The sequence below is a fragment of the Aristolochia californica genome, unplaced genomic scaffold (genome assembly GCF_029961685.1).
Source record: "Aristolochia californica isolate CCGP_79_NKW_82.1479 unplaced genomic scaffold, dmAriCali1.0.hap1 SCAF_3, whole genome shotgun sequence".
In the NCBI taxonomy this organism is placed as follows: Eukaryota; Viridiplantae; Streptophyta; class Magnoliopsida; order Piperales; family Aristolochiaceae; genus Aristolochia; species Aristolochia californica.
This window is the reverse complement of record NW_027181992.1, coordinates 15002921-15020152: the sequence shown is the minus strand read 5'-3', so window position 1 is coordinate 15020152 and position 17232 is coordinate 15002921. Positions and strand designations below refer to the sequence as shown.

At 37.8% G+C, this 17232-nt stretch overlaps 1 protein-coding gene across 1 annotated transcript; it reads left to right on the top strand.

Moving 5' to 3' along the window:
* The first annotated feature begins 12023 nt into the window (after positions 1-12023).
* LOC137959862 (zinc finger protein GAI-ASSOCIATED FACTOR 1-like) lies at positions 12024-15573 on the top strand. The gene is made up of 3 exons (XM_068807262.1): positions 12024-12431; positions 13321-13717; positions 14251-15573. Exons 1-3 carry the CDS (start codon positions 12224-12226, stop codon positions 15371-15373), a joined length of 1728 nt encoding a protein of 575 aa, XP_068663363.1. The 5' UTR covers positions 12024-12223; the 3' UTR covers positions 15374-15573.
* Positions 15574-17232: the final 1659 nt, after the last annotated feature.

Sequence of the window (17232 nt, the reverse complement as noted above, 5' to 3'; positions counted from 1 at the left end):
ACAGAAAGTTATTTGCAAGGGACAGATAGAGATCGTCTTATACGAGACATCTGTGACTTAACTCAAAATGAGGAATTGAGAGAACTTTTTATACAACATATCTATCTTTTCATCACTTTGTATCAATTGGAATGATTGATTGAAATTTTGTTCCAAAAATTAGAAGAGACATCAACTCATCTAAAATTCCTAAATGTCCGAGCAAATAGGAATAGAATTTACTTCTCTTCAAAACAGTGTTCATATACATCATGAAACACAGGGAGAATACGATGAACATCCTAATCTCATGCAGGATAGACAAAAGTGGACAATAAGTATCCCCATGATAACTGAAGTCTACAATAAAGATTGGATTGAGTCCAAATGAAATCCTTCGTCTTCTAGAAGGAACTATCTGTTGAGATACAAAATACCGATTCCTGTACCTTTTGTTATAGATTGTTAAGTGAATCTGACTTAGCTAATCTAAAAAGATTCAATTATGTCCATTATGGACTAGTTCGTATAGGATTAGATCCCTTAATACGAATAAACCAAAATTTACCCTTCATAGCAGCTATTGTAGATAACTCTGTGAAGAATAATTTTGAAAAAGCCCTACTTGGAGGAGTTAGAGCAAATTTAGGATTAGGACCAGTTTCCTTCACAACCTAGTCCAATCTACAAATAGATTTAGAAGACAAGCACATTCAGGATACCTTGTCCTTAAAAATCTACATAGACAACTGGTCGAAAAATGGAATTCAACCAGGAAGAAGAGTTATGCGCATACTCATATGAATAGTAGCCCGAGGAATTAATACTTGAAAGGTTCCAGTTAAAGATTCAAAGAGACTCATAGAATTAGCCAAAAACATTGGTTATTCTGAAAAACTTGACCATAGAAGAACTCGACCCCAGAGAGTTAACATGGCCAACAGAATGGGTAGTTCAACCTTTGGCACCCAGACACCTTCCCCTCTCCCGTAAAACCATAAATGAGATAGAAGGGAAACTAGTGATCACAAATGCTAGATCCAACTTTTCCATCGAACAGGATAGGCCCTCTACCTCTACCAGTAGAGCCCCAACCAGTTCTTGTTTCGAAAGAATAGGAAACCCAAGGCCCAATGCCTATGTTCCACTTCACATCGAAGATGGCACATAGCCCATACAAAGCCTTAGGACCACCAATAGGAAACAGTGACATTGTCACTCATCCCAACCAAACCTTAGAATCTTATGGAAAGATCCTTACAAGGTTAGAAAGTGTTGTTGACAATCTACAGTAGAAAGTTGATTTTCTCTATGATGAACATAAACATAGAGAAATAATAAAGTGTCAAAACATCATCGAAAATATTCTAGAAAAGATTGACCATGGAAATAGTCTTGCTTTCTTCAAATAATTAACAGAACTAAAACAAAGTTTAGATAATCTAAAAAAAGATAAAATGCAAGAACTTTTAACAAAAGTCATAGCATTAAAAGAACATCTAGGTTCAAAAGAACGTCTAGGTTCTCCCGGTCCATCAAGGTATAAAACACCTTTTACACCTTGGACTCCAGAATGATCTATAAGAAGAAACTTTTAGATCGTTTAAAATTAAAAAGAGAAGGCCTTAACTTCGCCTTACTCCAAAGAAATACTCTTCAACCAGAGGATAACACAATCCCAGCGATGGTATGGTATTACTATTTTTAGGAAAGATACACTGATCGCATCTACAAACTAAGATGCAAGATCAAGAAAATCAAACAAAAGCTAAACCTTCTAGCTTTGTGAAAATGATCTATAGAGAAACACTATTAGATCAAATTCGTCTGGTACGTTCAATGAAAGACCGAAATTGGCAAGCCAGAGAAAATCTCAGACCAGTAAATGAAACCGATATAGTCTATCAAGCATATCTGGTTGAATGGTGGAGACTAACCCGTAGAGAAATTTTACTACGGTATATGATAAAAAGACTTCAAAGGAAGCTTCAAGAAATAGCTCTATGACAGAGTTTTTCTATTTAATGGATATGGAAACTCCATTACCATTAGGCCTTCTTGACATTACCGGATGGCTTAAAAACCTAGTATACATTGCAACATCTTGCATTGCACCTATGAAAAAAAATCTCAAACCTTCGGCTTTTAGGATCGCTTCAAAAGCATCATCTTCTACCGTTGATAAAGTTACGCAGAATATAATACTTTCGGTCGCCAACCGATTTATTATGTTCAAGAGGAAAAACCTTCCTCTAGTAAACAAAAAGAGCAACATGACAATGAACCAAAGGCATGGGAATCTGACGAAGTTGCAGAAGAAAATACCAAGAAAACAAACTACTCTGCTAAAGACAAAAAGGCAGATGATCTTGGTAAAAGATTTTGAATGTTTCGCGGAGTAACCAACATGAAGCAGAAACATCAAAGGTACGAGATACCCACATGGAAGATAGCTTTCAAGATAACTTTTGAAACCGAACTGCTATTCACCCGCAAGAACGAGAAAGTTTCTCCCACTCCAAAATATCTTTGGGAGGAAAAAGGTACTCGACAAAATACACAAATGTCGATCCATCACATGCTACTAAGGGACACCAAACCATAGATAGCATAAACCCTTTTGGATTTTATCTCAACTTGGATTGCCCCAAGGATAGAGAAAAAGTCCTTAAAGAACGGGAAAGAAGCATGAGCAATGCCGCAAATATGCATGAATCTTGGGACAAAGATTCAACATTTAATTTCTTTACCCATGCATTACAAGGTAATGTAGCTCATTGGTGGGACAACCTTCCCGAAGACCAAAAATGAGCTAATACCTCAATATCTATAGCCAACATCTTGAAAGGATTGGTGGCTAAGATATCAAAATAATTTCTAGGAATACATCCAACCCTAGAAGCTTACAATGAGAATACTAAACAAAGAAAATGTTTAGAAATTCTTCAAAAATTAAACAAGTTACAAATTTTTAACATTTGTTTTTACAATAAGTATTATTGCGAATTTGCAAGCTACTTCTACAAATTGCAAATAGATGATCAGAAACCCTATCTGTCTATCTTTTATGAAAAATTGCCAGAGCCTTTTGCACAGGTAGCTGAAAAAGACTACATTACAAAATATTGGAGAAATAATCTAGAACTTGGTACTTTAACCATGGATAATTTCCTAAACTTTGATACTTTAGGAAGAAGACATAGATTTGTACAAGACAAGTTGGCAAATCTCTGTCAAGCCCAAAAACTATAAAAGAAAAAATCCATTACCCTAATCTTCCTCCTCTTTTCTCCAAACTCGTCATTCTTCCTCTTCTCCTCCTAAAACTTTCTCTTCAAAATTCTTCTTCTTCTTATTCTCACCACTTAATCCTTTTCTATGTGATTATACATCATGGAATCCAAAATTTCAACAAAATGTTGATCGGTATTGCAAAGATATCAAGTTTAAGAAGGGGTTTTGGATATTAAATTTAACTGGAATCAACGAATCAGTTGAAGGGGTTATTCTTATTTAAATGGTACAAATAATATGACATTGGAAAACTATGCATGTCTAGGTTTCAGTGAATCAGACCATTCATGAATTAAAGTTTTCTAGAAGAATTTATTACCAATTTACTATACATTGTTCAAAAAAAAAAAAAGATGTGTCCATTGATTTGTGTCTTTTGGTGTGATAAGATGCATCGATTGATTAGTGTCTTTTGGTGTGATAAGATGTATCTATTGATTAGTATCTTTTGGTGTGATAAGATGTATCCATTGATTTGTGTCTTTTGAGTAATATAAATACCCATGCACTCAACCTTTGAATAAACAAGCAATTGTAACAAAAATTTCCTTTTATCTTTTGTCTGTCCTCTATTTTTCTTCTTACTTTCTCTTTCTTTGAGTTGTTTGCCCACCTTTGCGTCCATCAGCAATGACAAGTTAGACTCATTTTTTTTCAAAAAGTAAGAGAGAGATTACATATGTATGTAAAAAAGAACCCAAATCTCCTTCTTTGAGTTGAGATAGGAGTGTAAAGAGAGAGAAATACATGCGTTCAATCATGAGTTTGATGGACATTAATGATCAAATTAGAGGAATTCAAATGCTCGGTTAGAAGATCCAAATCTTCTTTTCAATGTCCATAAATAAGCTTCAATTTAGAGTAAGAAAAAGGTTCTATGTAAGTAGAAGTACTGGTCCTCTTTTTGTCCTTAATGTTTAGGCCATGTACCCTATGAAATTGGAGGTGAATAGCAGTACAAGCAACGCCGTCTTTAAGTGCTTATTGTAAGAAAAAAACCTTAATCTTAAATACATAATCTAGAATTTACATCATGCCAGAATATTAGGATTCACGATAAATACCTAGATCTATTCCAAACGATCACCTTCTGTGGCAATTGATACGAACGAATGATTGATTTTGTGATCTTCCTCAACTAAATCTCTTTAGTTCCTCAATGGGACCTCCGTCTCTCTTTCAGATGGGGAGAAGGGAAACTGTGTGTGATTTAGTATATCGGGGACCATAACCATAATGTGTCTCGTTATATAGGGTTCCCATAATTTCATATGGTATCTACTCAATTGGCCCATATTCCTTAATGGGCTTAACAAAATTCGATCACTTAATTTTGACCTATTCCATTAAATAGTAAATATAAATGAATAATAAATATGTTACCCAAATTGGAATAGGAAACGTAAGTTTCCTAACAATCTCCCACTTAGGTTACATATCATGCCTGAAACAATTATAGCACAAATTCTTTAGGCACGCATTTATATACTATTAATAATGAAACCATATTATATATTAATAATGGAACCACCTCAACTTTAATCACATTATAGTCGTGACTAAACCATGATGATCACCATACTAATACACTCAATGATATAGATCAAATATGGATGAGGAACATGGAAATTACATACAATGTAATGTCGTACATACTTATTTCCAACTGTTCCTTCTTTAGTCTTTAGTGAGATCTTTCCAAAGTCCTTAATGCAATGCGAACATTGCTCATAAAAAGAAACACAAGCAAGTTAAAAAATAGAATAATAAGCAATCAATTTTATTATGAACAAAATCGAATAGCTCAATGTCTAAAGCAAATATATAGTACAGAAATGACTCCCACTAAACCAAAGTATCCTCAGAAATAACGCCCATATGAGCAGTGTGCTCATGAAAAACCTTAGGAGTTAAACCGTTGGTTATTGGGTCTGCTAGCATAGAGTTTGTCCCTAAATGTTCTATAGAAATCTGTTTATTATGAACTTTCTCCTAAACAACTAGAAACTTGATGTCGATAAACTTCGACTTCGTCGAGCTCCTATTGTTGTTGGAATAAAGTACCGCTGACTTATTGTCACAATAAATCTTTAATGGCAAGTCAATGCTATCTACCACTCGCAGCCCAATGACAAAGTTTGGCAACCAAATTCCGTGGATGGACACTTCAAAACAAGCAATAAACTCCACAGCCATGGTTGAAGAAGCTATGAGAGTCTGCTTAGTAGACTTCCATGAGATAGCTCATTTACCCAACATAAAGATGTAGCCTGATGTGGAGTGTCTGCTATCTTGGCATCCAGCAAAGTCAGAATCAAAGAACCCAATGATCTCTAAACTGTTTGATCTACGATAAGTGAGCATGTAGTCTTTTATTCTCCTCAAGTAATGCATCACGTGTTTGTTGCATACCCGAATTACTCAAATACTTGTTATGTCGAGACGAGTACAAACTTGAGCGTACATTAGACTCCCTACTGATGCATAGGGAATTTTCTGCATCTCTTTTCTTTCAAGATCATTATTAGGGCACTATTTGAGACTAAACTTGTCTCCTTTAGAGATGGGTGTGTCTCTTGGTTTACTATCATTCATGCGAATTTGCTCAAAACCTTATCGATATAGCTCTTTTGTGACAACCTAAGGATACCTTGAGAACGATCTCTAAGTATTTGTATACCTAATACAAAAGAGGCATCACCAAGATCTTTCATCTCGAATTTCTTCATCAGAAATTTCTTGGTTTCGTGTAGTAAGCCTATATCGCTACTAGCGAGCATAATATCATCGACATATAATATCAGGAAAATGTATTTGCTCCCACTGAACTTATGATATACACAGTCATTAACAACATTCACCTCAAAACCGTACGAGGTGATTACTTGATGGAACTTATGATACCATTGACGGGAAGCCTGTTTGAGACCATATATGGATTTCTTCAATTTACAGACCATAGACTTTGGATCACCAAATACAAAGTTTTTTGGTTGTACCATATAAATCGTCTCGTCAATGTCTTCATTGAGAAACACAATTTTGACATCCATTTGATGTAGCACTAGATTTGAATGAGCCACTAGTGTCTTTATTGTTCTAAAAGAGTCTTTCAAAGATACCGGAGAGAAAGTCTCTTTATAGTCTATGCCTTCCCTTTGAGTAAAGCCTTTAGTGACTAGACGGACCTTATATATCTCGACATTGCCCTTTGAATCCCTCTTGGTTTTAAATATCTATTTACAACTACTGGGCTTCGCACCTTTAGGCAACTCGATGAGATCCCAAACGTCAGTCATTCATAGACTCCATCTCATCCTTCATGGCATCAATCCACTTTTGAGAGTTAGAATTGCGCAAGGCTTGACAGAAGTTAATCGAGTCATCTTTTGTCAATCCAACACCATCCTCATGTTCTTGGAGAAAGATGATATAATCATCTGAAATCGCATTTCTCTATCCCTAGTAAATATCCTTAATGTCACTTCTTGAGAAGTGGGACCTTAATTGATAATCTATATATGTTTGATGTAGTTTGTTCCTATAGAGAAATACTACAAATAAGTTCACGTAGTACAAGGCAAAAATTAAGTGAGAATTCTACCACATTATGGCACAAATGTTTAGGACACATCTCTAAACAGAGAATTCAAAGGCTTGTGTTGGATGGAATTCTTGAACCCCTAGATACTATAAACTTTCAAGTTTGTGTTGAGTGCATCAAGGGGGAAACAAACAAACATTAGAAAATTAGGTGCCGAAAGAGCTACAAACTTGTAAGAAAAAAACCTTAATATTAAATCCATAATCTAGAATTTACATCATGCCAGAATATTAGGATTCAGGATAAATACCTGAATCTATTCCAAACGATCACCTTCTATTGCGAAAATTTGTGGCAATCGATACGAACGGATGGTTGGTTTTGTGATCTTCCTCAACTAAATCTCCTTAGTTCCTCAATGGGGAGAAGGGAAATTGTGTGTGATTTAGTATATTGGGGACCATAACCATAATGTGTCTCCTTATATAGGGTTTCCATAATTCTTTATGGTATCTACTCAATTGGCCCATATTCCTTAATGGGCTTAACAAAATTAGATCATTTAATTTTAACCCATTCTATTAAATAGTAAATATAATTAAATAATAAATATGTTATCCAAATTAGAATAGGAAACATGAGTTTCCTAACAGTTACTCAGAAACTCTACGCGGGTGCCGTAGTTTCCACCATTCAAATCAGAAAAATATGATCCTACTAACTGGTTGCCGTATAAATTTGTAATGGCCTGTCATGACGTGTGCAGTTGGTTTCCACATTTCTGCAGCTTCGTTCATGGTCTACGAGACTGAAAGCTGGATTTCCACAAAGAGAAGATCAACTTTTGAAAGTGGTGGGACTGGGAGTCCTTGAGAAATCACGGGCTCTTGTCTTCTTGTGCAATGAAACTCGGCATCTCATGTCTTCCCAGCTTTTCCAATTATTGTCGTTGACGTTTACACCTTCCTTATCAGTTCCCCGCAGTTTCCTTGACTACCAAAACTATACATGACAAACGAATTCGGCCACTCCAACTCAAATCTGCTTCAGCTTTCTTTCATCTATATTCCGCACAGAGAAAAGAGCACTCCCAGAAAGTTGTTTGGACAAGTCTGAGCTGCAACTGAGCCTGTCTTCATCATCACTATATAAACTCCACGCATAAAATGATACTGGAATCAGTACCTCTAAAATTCAAAATGTACCAATTGATGCATCAGGCATATCACTACCAATACGCCTTGCCACCCTAAACTCAATGATTTTACATAAGTCTTATGTAAGAAAGATGGCTGATCTAGTCCGAAAAGTCATTTGATAGTGAAACGTTATCTCAGCCATCCGATCATGATCAACGGCTATCTCAGCCGTCCGAGCAATACGAAAAGTCATTTGGTGCGAACCATGTAAAACGCTATCTCAGCCATCCGATTATGATCAACGATTATTCTAGCAATTCGATCATGATCGGACGACTGAGATAACCGTTTCGTATGTTTCACACCAAATGACTTTTTGTATTGGATCATCCCAATTAAACAAAATATTATGCTTATTACTTAGGAAGAGGTTCATAATCATTTTGGATCAATATAGTGTCAAAGCAGGCAATTATTATATGTAAGCTCTAGCCAAAACTGTTGAAGACCCATATGTGTGGAGTGTTAAAACCCATTACCCTTTTTTTAATAATTAATTTCAACGGTCAAATTAAAGTAAAAAGGCCACCTAAAGAGTGTTTTATGTCTTCATCTAAAATTGTCCACCTATAGGAGCCATAAAGAGGGTTCACATAGACCTTCAGACGAAGCAAGAATGTTTAAAAATAGTCCAACACTGAACCCCAAAATCAAAAATAATTTCCTAATCAAGTTTCTCATCTCTATCTAAGCCTACTGCTGCCTCTTTGATAGACTTTTGGGTTTGGTGTTCAAGCGACTTAGAGCCTAGGAGGAAGATAATGTTGAATCTTGATGTTTACTTGTCGCTGTAGCCATCCATAACAAAAAAAAAATTAATAATAAAAACCCATTACCCATTTTAATCTTTCATTTCGATGTTTAAAGTTCAAATTAAAGAAAACAAATCAACCCACTTTGTTAAGTGATGCAATTGAAAAGGAAATAAATTATACCAAACATCTGCTTCACATATGGCCCTGTAGCTTTCGCTGGTTCGACATCAAGATGACAAAGTTCACGCGGCAACGACTCGCTCGAACAAAATTAAACTCTTTCTCCCATATTTAATCTTCACCAGTCCGTGTCGTGGAATGGGTTTTTACTTCCTGGATTCCCATGGTTTTCTTTAGAATATTTGCAGCAGCGGGCGACTCTCGTTGCTGTTTTGTCCATGTCATTAGCTGTTTGTCCTAGTTTTAATTTGGATTCAAAAACGAACAGCATCATTCTAAACCATTTGCAGAAATAATCAAATTCCTCTCCTCCTTGTCTCTTTCTTGTAACATATTAATATAATCAAATCTTGCGTGGATGAATTGATGTCTGCTCCTTCAAAACGATCGAACCTCATCGATGAAACCCAGGAGCTTTCTCGTCTTCATCGAAAGGTAGACTGATAGAAGAATTCAATCGCTAAAACAGAATCTCTTCCAATTTTAACAACTGCTCCTCATTTGGGAACATTTACATCCAAGAGCATGGGCGTCTGCCGCTTGTTACATTTCATTAAAAAAAAGAAGAAAAAAAACCTGCAGATCTCAATTGTTTAACACCCAGAAGCAGTGATTTTCTGAACAGTTTTTCAATTTTGAGGACTGGGCTCGGAAAATGCTGGGTGGCATTTAGAACAGCTTTTAGTATTTATATATCTATCAACATGCATATACGTAGAATTAAAGAAATGTATATGGTTTTTGGTCAAATCACCACAGAAATAACTTATCTTAAACTAGATTAGATGCCTTTGTTATAGGGATTACATGGGTTTGTAGAATGTGACATGAAGATAAGTATGGGAATCTATAATATTCATATAAACATATTAAAAGACACCGACACGATTACGCAAAGCCTAACCCTCTCATGAGCCTGCGGATTGTCTTCATCAAGCGTGACAAATAAGGATCTGAACCGTTTAACTCACATTAACATCACTGAAACTTTTGGTATCCATTAATGTCGGCTTTTTCTTCTTCTAGGGTCTCCTACCTGCTGCTGCTGCAGATTCGTTACAGGACTTGCAAGTCATCCACAATCTGATATTGCTTGTAGGCTGCAGCTGCTGGCAAGAGATCAAAAGAAGCACAAAGACTACATTTGCGTAATCTTTAGGAAAGTAAAGGAATAGATTGTATCTGCCCTTCTTTAATAATACAGCTTTCCTAATGACTATAAACTATATACAACACCAATAATTTGGCAGCCACGACGGCAGCGATCGTCCATATATTTTGACTAACTGTTGTTTTGTTTCCATCTCTAGGGTATAGCCACATCATTTTTAGTATTATAAGGTGGGACAGATACCCGGATTATTAAAACGCGAGAATTTAAAAGTTAGATCTGTTATTAAAAGAATTTGCTCTGGCATCATCAACCTTTATCTCCAGTAAATCCAACATATTTACATTGCTTTGAAAAGCATCTGTGTGGCGTTGCTTGCAGGTTCAACCATCCTTTCTAGATCTTGTTCATCGCCCTCACCTACCAAATTCTTTCTAAAATTTCAAATGGGTTATTATGGTTTTATTTGTGAGGAAAACGGTCATCACTGCCGTTTTGTGAGTATTCCTTTCTACAGCAGAGAAAGTGCATGAGCTTCGTGAATCATGTTCTGTATTGTGAATTTCATTATTCATTTGTTTCTTCGTGTTCCAGTTTTAAGTCTTAGTGTATTAAAGCATGAAGCATGAGAGAGTCAGAGAGAGATAACTGGAGCAAATCATATATAAGAGCTCAAAAGAGGAGCTGGGGGGAGCAGAAAGAAAGGCTTTTTTTGCAGGCCAAAATCACTATTCTATACTTGAATATCAGTCCCCGACTTTATCGACAATCCAAGGCAAAGTCGCCATCGTAGGATGCCTCCTATAGTAAGACTCTCACCAACCATTTTGCCCTAACCCACCCTTTCATGCACGTAATATCCAAACTGCCATTGTGTTTTACCTAATAGTCTTGAGATTGAATCAAGATTGTCTATTCATACGGGTATGATCTCGATTTTCGTCTTGTGCTGAGTGGGAATCGGATTTAAGGGGAACCAGTCCTACTAGGTAGGTGCCCTTCCTGGTAAGAAAACAAATCGGGTAAAGAGACAAAATGCATGCCCAACCACGAAGGCTGATAGAGAAAAAGAGAGAGAGAGAGAGAGCTTCCTCATGAACTCCAGTTGCTTTTCTTTTCTGAAATCGAGATGGCTGAAAAGTAAATCATCTTTTCCTTAATAACTTTCTAATGTGTAAGAAGAAATCAACCCACCCATCAAGGCTAAACGGGTTTCAGGTATCATATAAGAACTGGGGTTTTCTAAGCCGTGTTTCAGTACGAGAAATAATTAGAACGGTCTAGACTAATGAATGACCCTTTTTCTGTCTTCATTTCATATTAATTCCTGTCATCGCTGCTTCGTTCTCTACTTCGTTCATGCCAAAAGGATACCAGAGTGCATGCAGATAGCTTTCATTATTATACCGCGGCACACAGAAGAGAAGTAAAAAGAAAATGAATCAATTTTGCCTTGTATCTCCATTCAACCGAACTGGGTGGTCTTGTTGAACGGGATAAACAATCAAACCGGATAGGATGCAATTATAATGCTCCATTGTCTAGTCACAGGGGTCCCCCAGGATTGACTTATTTGCTTTCTACTTTTTCTAATTTTTTTACTTTGGAATATTTCCCGTTTACTCGAGAGTCTGTCTTGTCTTCTTTATTCGTTACTAGCTCAGACCACTTCTTTTGAAAAAAAAAAAAAAATTTTACTTTGGAAGTTGCATACTACTTTCATGAAGTCAATTATATGTAACAAGACTTTGGAGAAATGAGAAATCACTCGACTCAAAAGTTTTTAAGAGAAACCATCAAGGTTGGTTTGGATATTTCACATATTTCTCCCCCTTTAAGAATTATGGAGGGCGATTTGGTAATATGGTTGAAATCATTGTGCTTTTAGTGCGTCAATGCGTTTATATTAAATTGATCAAACCAAGAAGACTCTGTTCCGATGTTATTCCATCAGCAGCAACCTTCTTCCAGAGAAGAAATGAAGGAGAATTCTCTCTTCTTTGTCTTCCTCTACTCAAAACAAATCCCCTCTTTCAGGCCTTTATGATAAAACAAACCCCTTTTTGCCATCAGCAGCAACAAGAAGAGCAAGCGCGAGAAGGATAAGAACAAGGCAAAGAAGGAGAAAGCTCTCTCTCTCTCTCTCTCTCTCTCTCTCTCCATGTCAAACCTCTCCGGAGAAGGTGGGAGCTTCTCTTCTGGGAACACAGGGGAAGAAGTCCAACAGCACAAATACCAGCAGAATCAGAGTATCTTTCATGGATCAAACTCAGCACCTTCAACTACCACAACCGCCACTACCAACAGTAATGGCTCCACTTCGCAACAACAGACCGTCAAAAAGAAGAGAAATCTCCCAGGAACTCCAGGCAATTCAGCTAACCACTACTCTCGTTTTCCTCATTACTACTGATATTGCGAGTCCAGTGATTTCTTGTAATCTCTACTAGTACAGATTCCCGTGTGATGAATTAGATCGATTGAAGAGGGGGAGGGTTTCTAGCAGTTCACTGCATCCGCTTTGACCAGATGATCAAGATGAAGAGAAATTAATCTTCCTCTTAATCCAGGCAATTCAACAGCTTGTGTGTCTTTTAGCTTTCCCCATGATGTTGCCGTGGATGGCATTTGAGATGCAGCTCCTGATAGAATGTCTGCTGAGAGGATTTACGGCCAGTGTAGTTCAGTACTGTGACTGATTTGTTCAGCCTTTTTAGGGCTCACCTGCTGATCATGAAAAGAATCTTAAAAGTGGAGTTTGATCACTTTCTTAGTTATCATCTGAAAGATCATAAAGCCCAAGGAGGTTTTAGTCTTAAGTGGATGTTTTTCTAAAGATGAAAATGGGTGTTTAGATGAAAAACTATTAAAGTATTATTTGGTTGTTGAGAGGTTCAATTATTGGATTGAGATGAGCATATATGATTGTCTGATTCTGTGAACTGGTTCGCCTTTAAAAACCTTTAAAGTTTTCTTTATCTGATCGTTGCTGGACTTTGGAATTTACGCTCTACAGGGTTCTCTTTCTGTCCTCTACTTCTGTTAACAATAAGATCCTCACTCGTGATGCAGTAGATCCTTTTGTCCCCTAGAATGTTCTCCCTTTTCCCATTTCTGATCTCGTCTTCTTCTTCCTTTTTACAAGGCCTGGTTGCTGGATATGCCTGCGCCTTTCTGTGCAAAAGCAGTACAAATTACCGGTTAAGAAATCAGCTTGATTCACCATTGAATATCTGAATCCCATGTCATTGTATGCAGATCCCACCGCTGAAGTAATTGCCCTTTCACCAACAACGCTGATGGCCACAAACCGGTTTGTATGCGAGATTTGCAACAAAGGGTTCCAAAGGGACCAAAACCTGCAACTGCACAGGAGAGGCCACAATCTTCCATGGAAGCTGAGGCAGCGGACGAGCACGGAGATACGGAAGCGAGTTTACATATGCCCAGAAACCACCTGCGTGCATCACAACCCGAGTAGAGCTCTGGGTGACCTGACGGGAATCAAGAAGCATTTTTGCCGCAAACATGGTGAGAAGAAATGGAAATGCGACAAGTGTGCGAAGAAATACGCAGTGCAGTCGGACTGGAAAGCCCACTCGAAGACATGCGGTACCAGAGAATACAAGTGCGACTGTGGCACCATCTTTTCCAGGTTTTCATCTCAACTCCTCTTTCCTTCTTCTTTTTCTGTCCTAAGTTTGCATCCTCTCAATTTTTATTTACAAAGCAAAAGTTCCTTGCGAACAAATAAGTGAAGAAGACTCCTGGTTATTGGCTATATTCTCACGAATTGAAGAATTTATTCTTCACGGTTACACTCTCACCGGATCATCAGATATTTGAAGAATTTAGCCTTCAGTAAAGGGCTTAATTATTCTCCTCATTCTCTCGGGTTTGGAGAGTGTTTCTGAGATTTGAATCCACAAATACAGAAAAGAAAAACAAACAAACAAACAATTTAGTCTTAGAGAAAGACAAAAACAAAGAATTTGTCCAAGAAATTTAAAAAAAAAAAAAACAAAGATTCTGTCCTAGAAAAATTAAAAAAACAAAGAATTTAATCTTAGAAAAAGAAAAAAAGGAAGGGCCAAAAACATTTTTTTGGAGATGGGGCTATCGATCCCCACTATACTGTTATTGTTTCAACACATAATTTATCTATATACTAAAATCTCTCATGTGCAGGAGGGATAGTTTCATAACGCACAGAGCCTTCTGTGATGCACTAGCAGAAGAAAACAGCAAGGTAAACCAAGGACTAATGGGCGGCATTGAAGGAAATATACAAGGTCAGGTCTCCGAGCTCATCTCTACCATGCCTATAAGCAATCAAATCAACCCTTCCATGAGAATGTCGGATTTCAGCCACGACTCAAAGAATCCTCTCCAATCGATCTCCGGCCACGACCTCGTGTCCATGCCACTCAAATCCCTGAACATGGCCGGTGGCATGTTTTCTACTACCTCCGGCGCTCACTTTGGCCCCAGAAGCCTGTCTTCCACCTCTTCTTGCCTCCAACTGAGTGCCTCCCCCCGCCTGGATGTTCTGAGTACTGACCCCAAAAATGGGCGTCAAATGGCGAGCTCCGTCCATATGTCCGCCACGGCCTTGTTACAAAAGGCTGCTCAAATGGGTGCAACTGCAAGTAATAGTATGAGCCCACCAAATCCAATGATGCCACGCAGCTTTGTTACGGGGATGGCGGGACCGGAGCAGATTTCCACCATGCATTTAGGGGTTCAACACCACGGAACCTACGACCCTATCCAACCTCTAGCGGAGCAGCAGTCACAGATGGTTGGGGTCGACGGAAGTGGTGGAGGAGGAGGAGCTTATTCTAACCAATTCCTGCAGAAAAACCCGCAGGATTTGTCTCCGCAGTTCTTCGACGCGTCCACCAGTGACAACTCTGGTGTGAACGAGATCAGTATTTTCAATCAGTCGACGGGATTGTTCATGGGCAGCGACCAAAACCATGGGTTCATGAAGAATAGTATGGAGCATGAAAACAGTAGCTGTAGTAGTAATCTGTTACAGGGAAGAAGCACAAGCTCGACGGCGATGGTGATGGGGATGGGTATCCCGATAAGCGGAAGGGCGCCCAAGTTTGGAAGCAGCAGCAGTGGTGGCGATATGATGACATTGGACTTCTTGGGTGTAGGTCCAACGAGGTCGATGAGCTTCCACGAGCAACAGCAGCAGCAACAGCAGCAAGGGATGGAGTTTGAGGCAGTCGGCCAACAGAGACTGCAACACACACATTACCAATTCCCTCCTGGAATGGAGAAATCTGCATGGGACGTCTGAGGAACCAGTGTTTACTTGTAATTCTTCCTAACTCTGAATTCAATACCTCTCTCTCTCTCACTCTAGAAGATTTTCCGTTTCCACATTTATTATAAGTGATAATGTGATAGTTAATTTTAAGAATTGAGTAACCTTCCTCTTTCAGCATGAAGCTCGAAGCTTAGAATGTGAAGGCCAAATGGAAGGGGCCCTGAACATTTCTGTAGCCACTACAAGCCAATTAATTATCCAAACCTTAAGGATTGAGAAAGCACTAGGATTAAACTTGGTTTGATGCATGCCCCTTTACCCACATCAAGGTCTTAAAATTGTAGGAGACGCATCCTAATGTGGGAGAGCAACCGGAGCCATGCATCGACTTTGTCCCTCCTCCCATACAAACATGCACACCCTACACCTGGCCGAACGGACACATCATATGCTATGCACCAATTCTTCGCACAATAATTCAGTATACGTATGCATATTGTACACTATACATGCACATATAACAATAAAATAAATAAAATTATACACAATATCATGGCACCCCAAAAATAAAGCATTTTTCATATAATTGAATAGTATGCAAATTAAATAACCAAATAAATAATTAAACTAGTAACAAATTTTAAAAATTATTTTCCAACTCTCTCTCTCTCTCTCTGGCCAAACAAAAAATCTAGAAAAATATTTTTTTTATTGGAGAAAACTTTGTCCGTGTAAATAAAATTTCATTAGCATTTTGCAGCAATTTGGTTGGGTACCAGATGCCAAATCCAAGTTGATTATAGAACCATTAAATAATAGAGTTGAGATGAGACTTGACAAGTAGGTAGACCAAGCAACATTGAAAATACTTATACGAGTAAAAGAGAGTTGAATGCAACCTCCTTAGGAAAAAAAAGGATTACATGGTTCAATATGGTTAATACAGTCATAGAAATTTGGATTTATAATAATGAGAAAAATCAAACACTTTGAACAAGGAGCAAGACTTGTCTTGAATTGCATGAATGAGTGATAGATGTATGGCCATTATTTACAATTTTGAATTCTCAAAAAAAGAAAGGATCAACACAAGTCAAGGTGTCGCTAAGGTGTCTTTCCTCTTAGATTTTTTAAATGGAGATCTCCAAGTAGTTTATATATTGCTACTACCTGGTTTTGTGGTTGAGGGGGAGAAAGTATGCAAACTTCAAAAATCTATATATGACTTTGTTACAATGTGGGACCCACCATGGTGTACAAGCTGGTGGGACCCACCTTGAGGACGTGGAATGCCAAAAAGAGTCCTCATCCAAACTAAGAAACACAAACTGAAATGAGTTAGAAGACTTGAAGATCAAGTGGGACCCATAAAGATACCACGAGTTGGAATCTTATCAATATGAGCTGGAAGATCACTTGGGACCCACAAAGATAAGGCCATGAGCTGGCCTCCTCCCTTATGTCCACGTTCTTGAAGAATAACGTAATTAGGAGATTTAAAGGTTAATTGTATAAGGACCCTATCACTTCCTCTACTATAAATAAAGGTGTTGTAATTCGGAATTAATCAAGTTCTACAATTCTCTCTTGAGTAAATCTTTCTCTCTTTGTTTGGCGCATACCTTGTTCCTCTTCTCTTCTTCTCTCTACCCAAGAGCCTTCTTCCCCTTTTCTCCTTTTTCTTTCTCTCTTCCCTTGCTCGGAATATTGGAAAAGGGATCCTAAATTCAACATAGTATCAGAGCATTAAATTTAGGATCCCTACATCAAAAGGAATGCTTTGAGAAGATATGATCAATATGACTCATAGAAGGCTCCTTGTGAAGAAAGATAAAAAAGCGTGAGATAAGTTCCTTCATTATTTTTTTATTACTTCATGTTAATAGTTT

Bases quoted from the DNA above. Each gene is read 5' to 3' on its own strand.
- LOC137959862 (XM_068807262.1), top strand. From the start codon at position 12,224: ATGTCAAACCTCTCCGGAGAAGGTGGGAGCTTCTCTTCTGGGAACACA. The intron at 12,432-13,320 runs GCAATTCAGCTA...CATTGTATGCAG, and splicing joins AAATCTCCCAGGAACTCCAG to ATCCCACCGCTGAAGTAATT. The intron at 13,718-14,250 runs GTTTTCATCTCA...TCTCATGTGCAG, and splicing joins TGTGGCACCATCTTTTCCAG to GAGGGATAGTTTCATAACGC.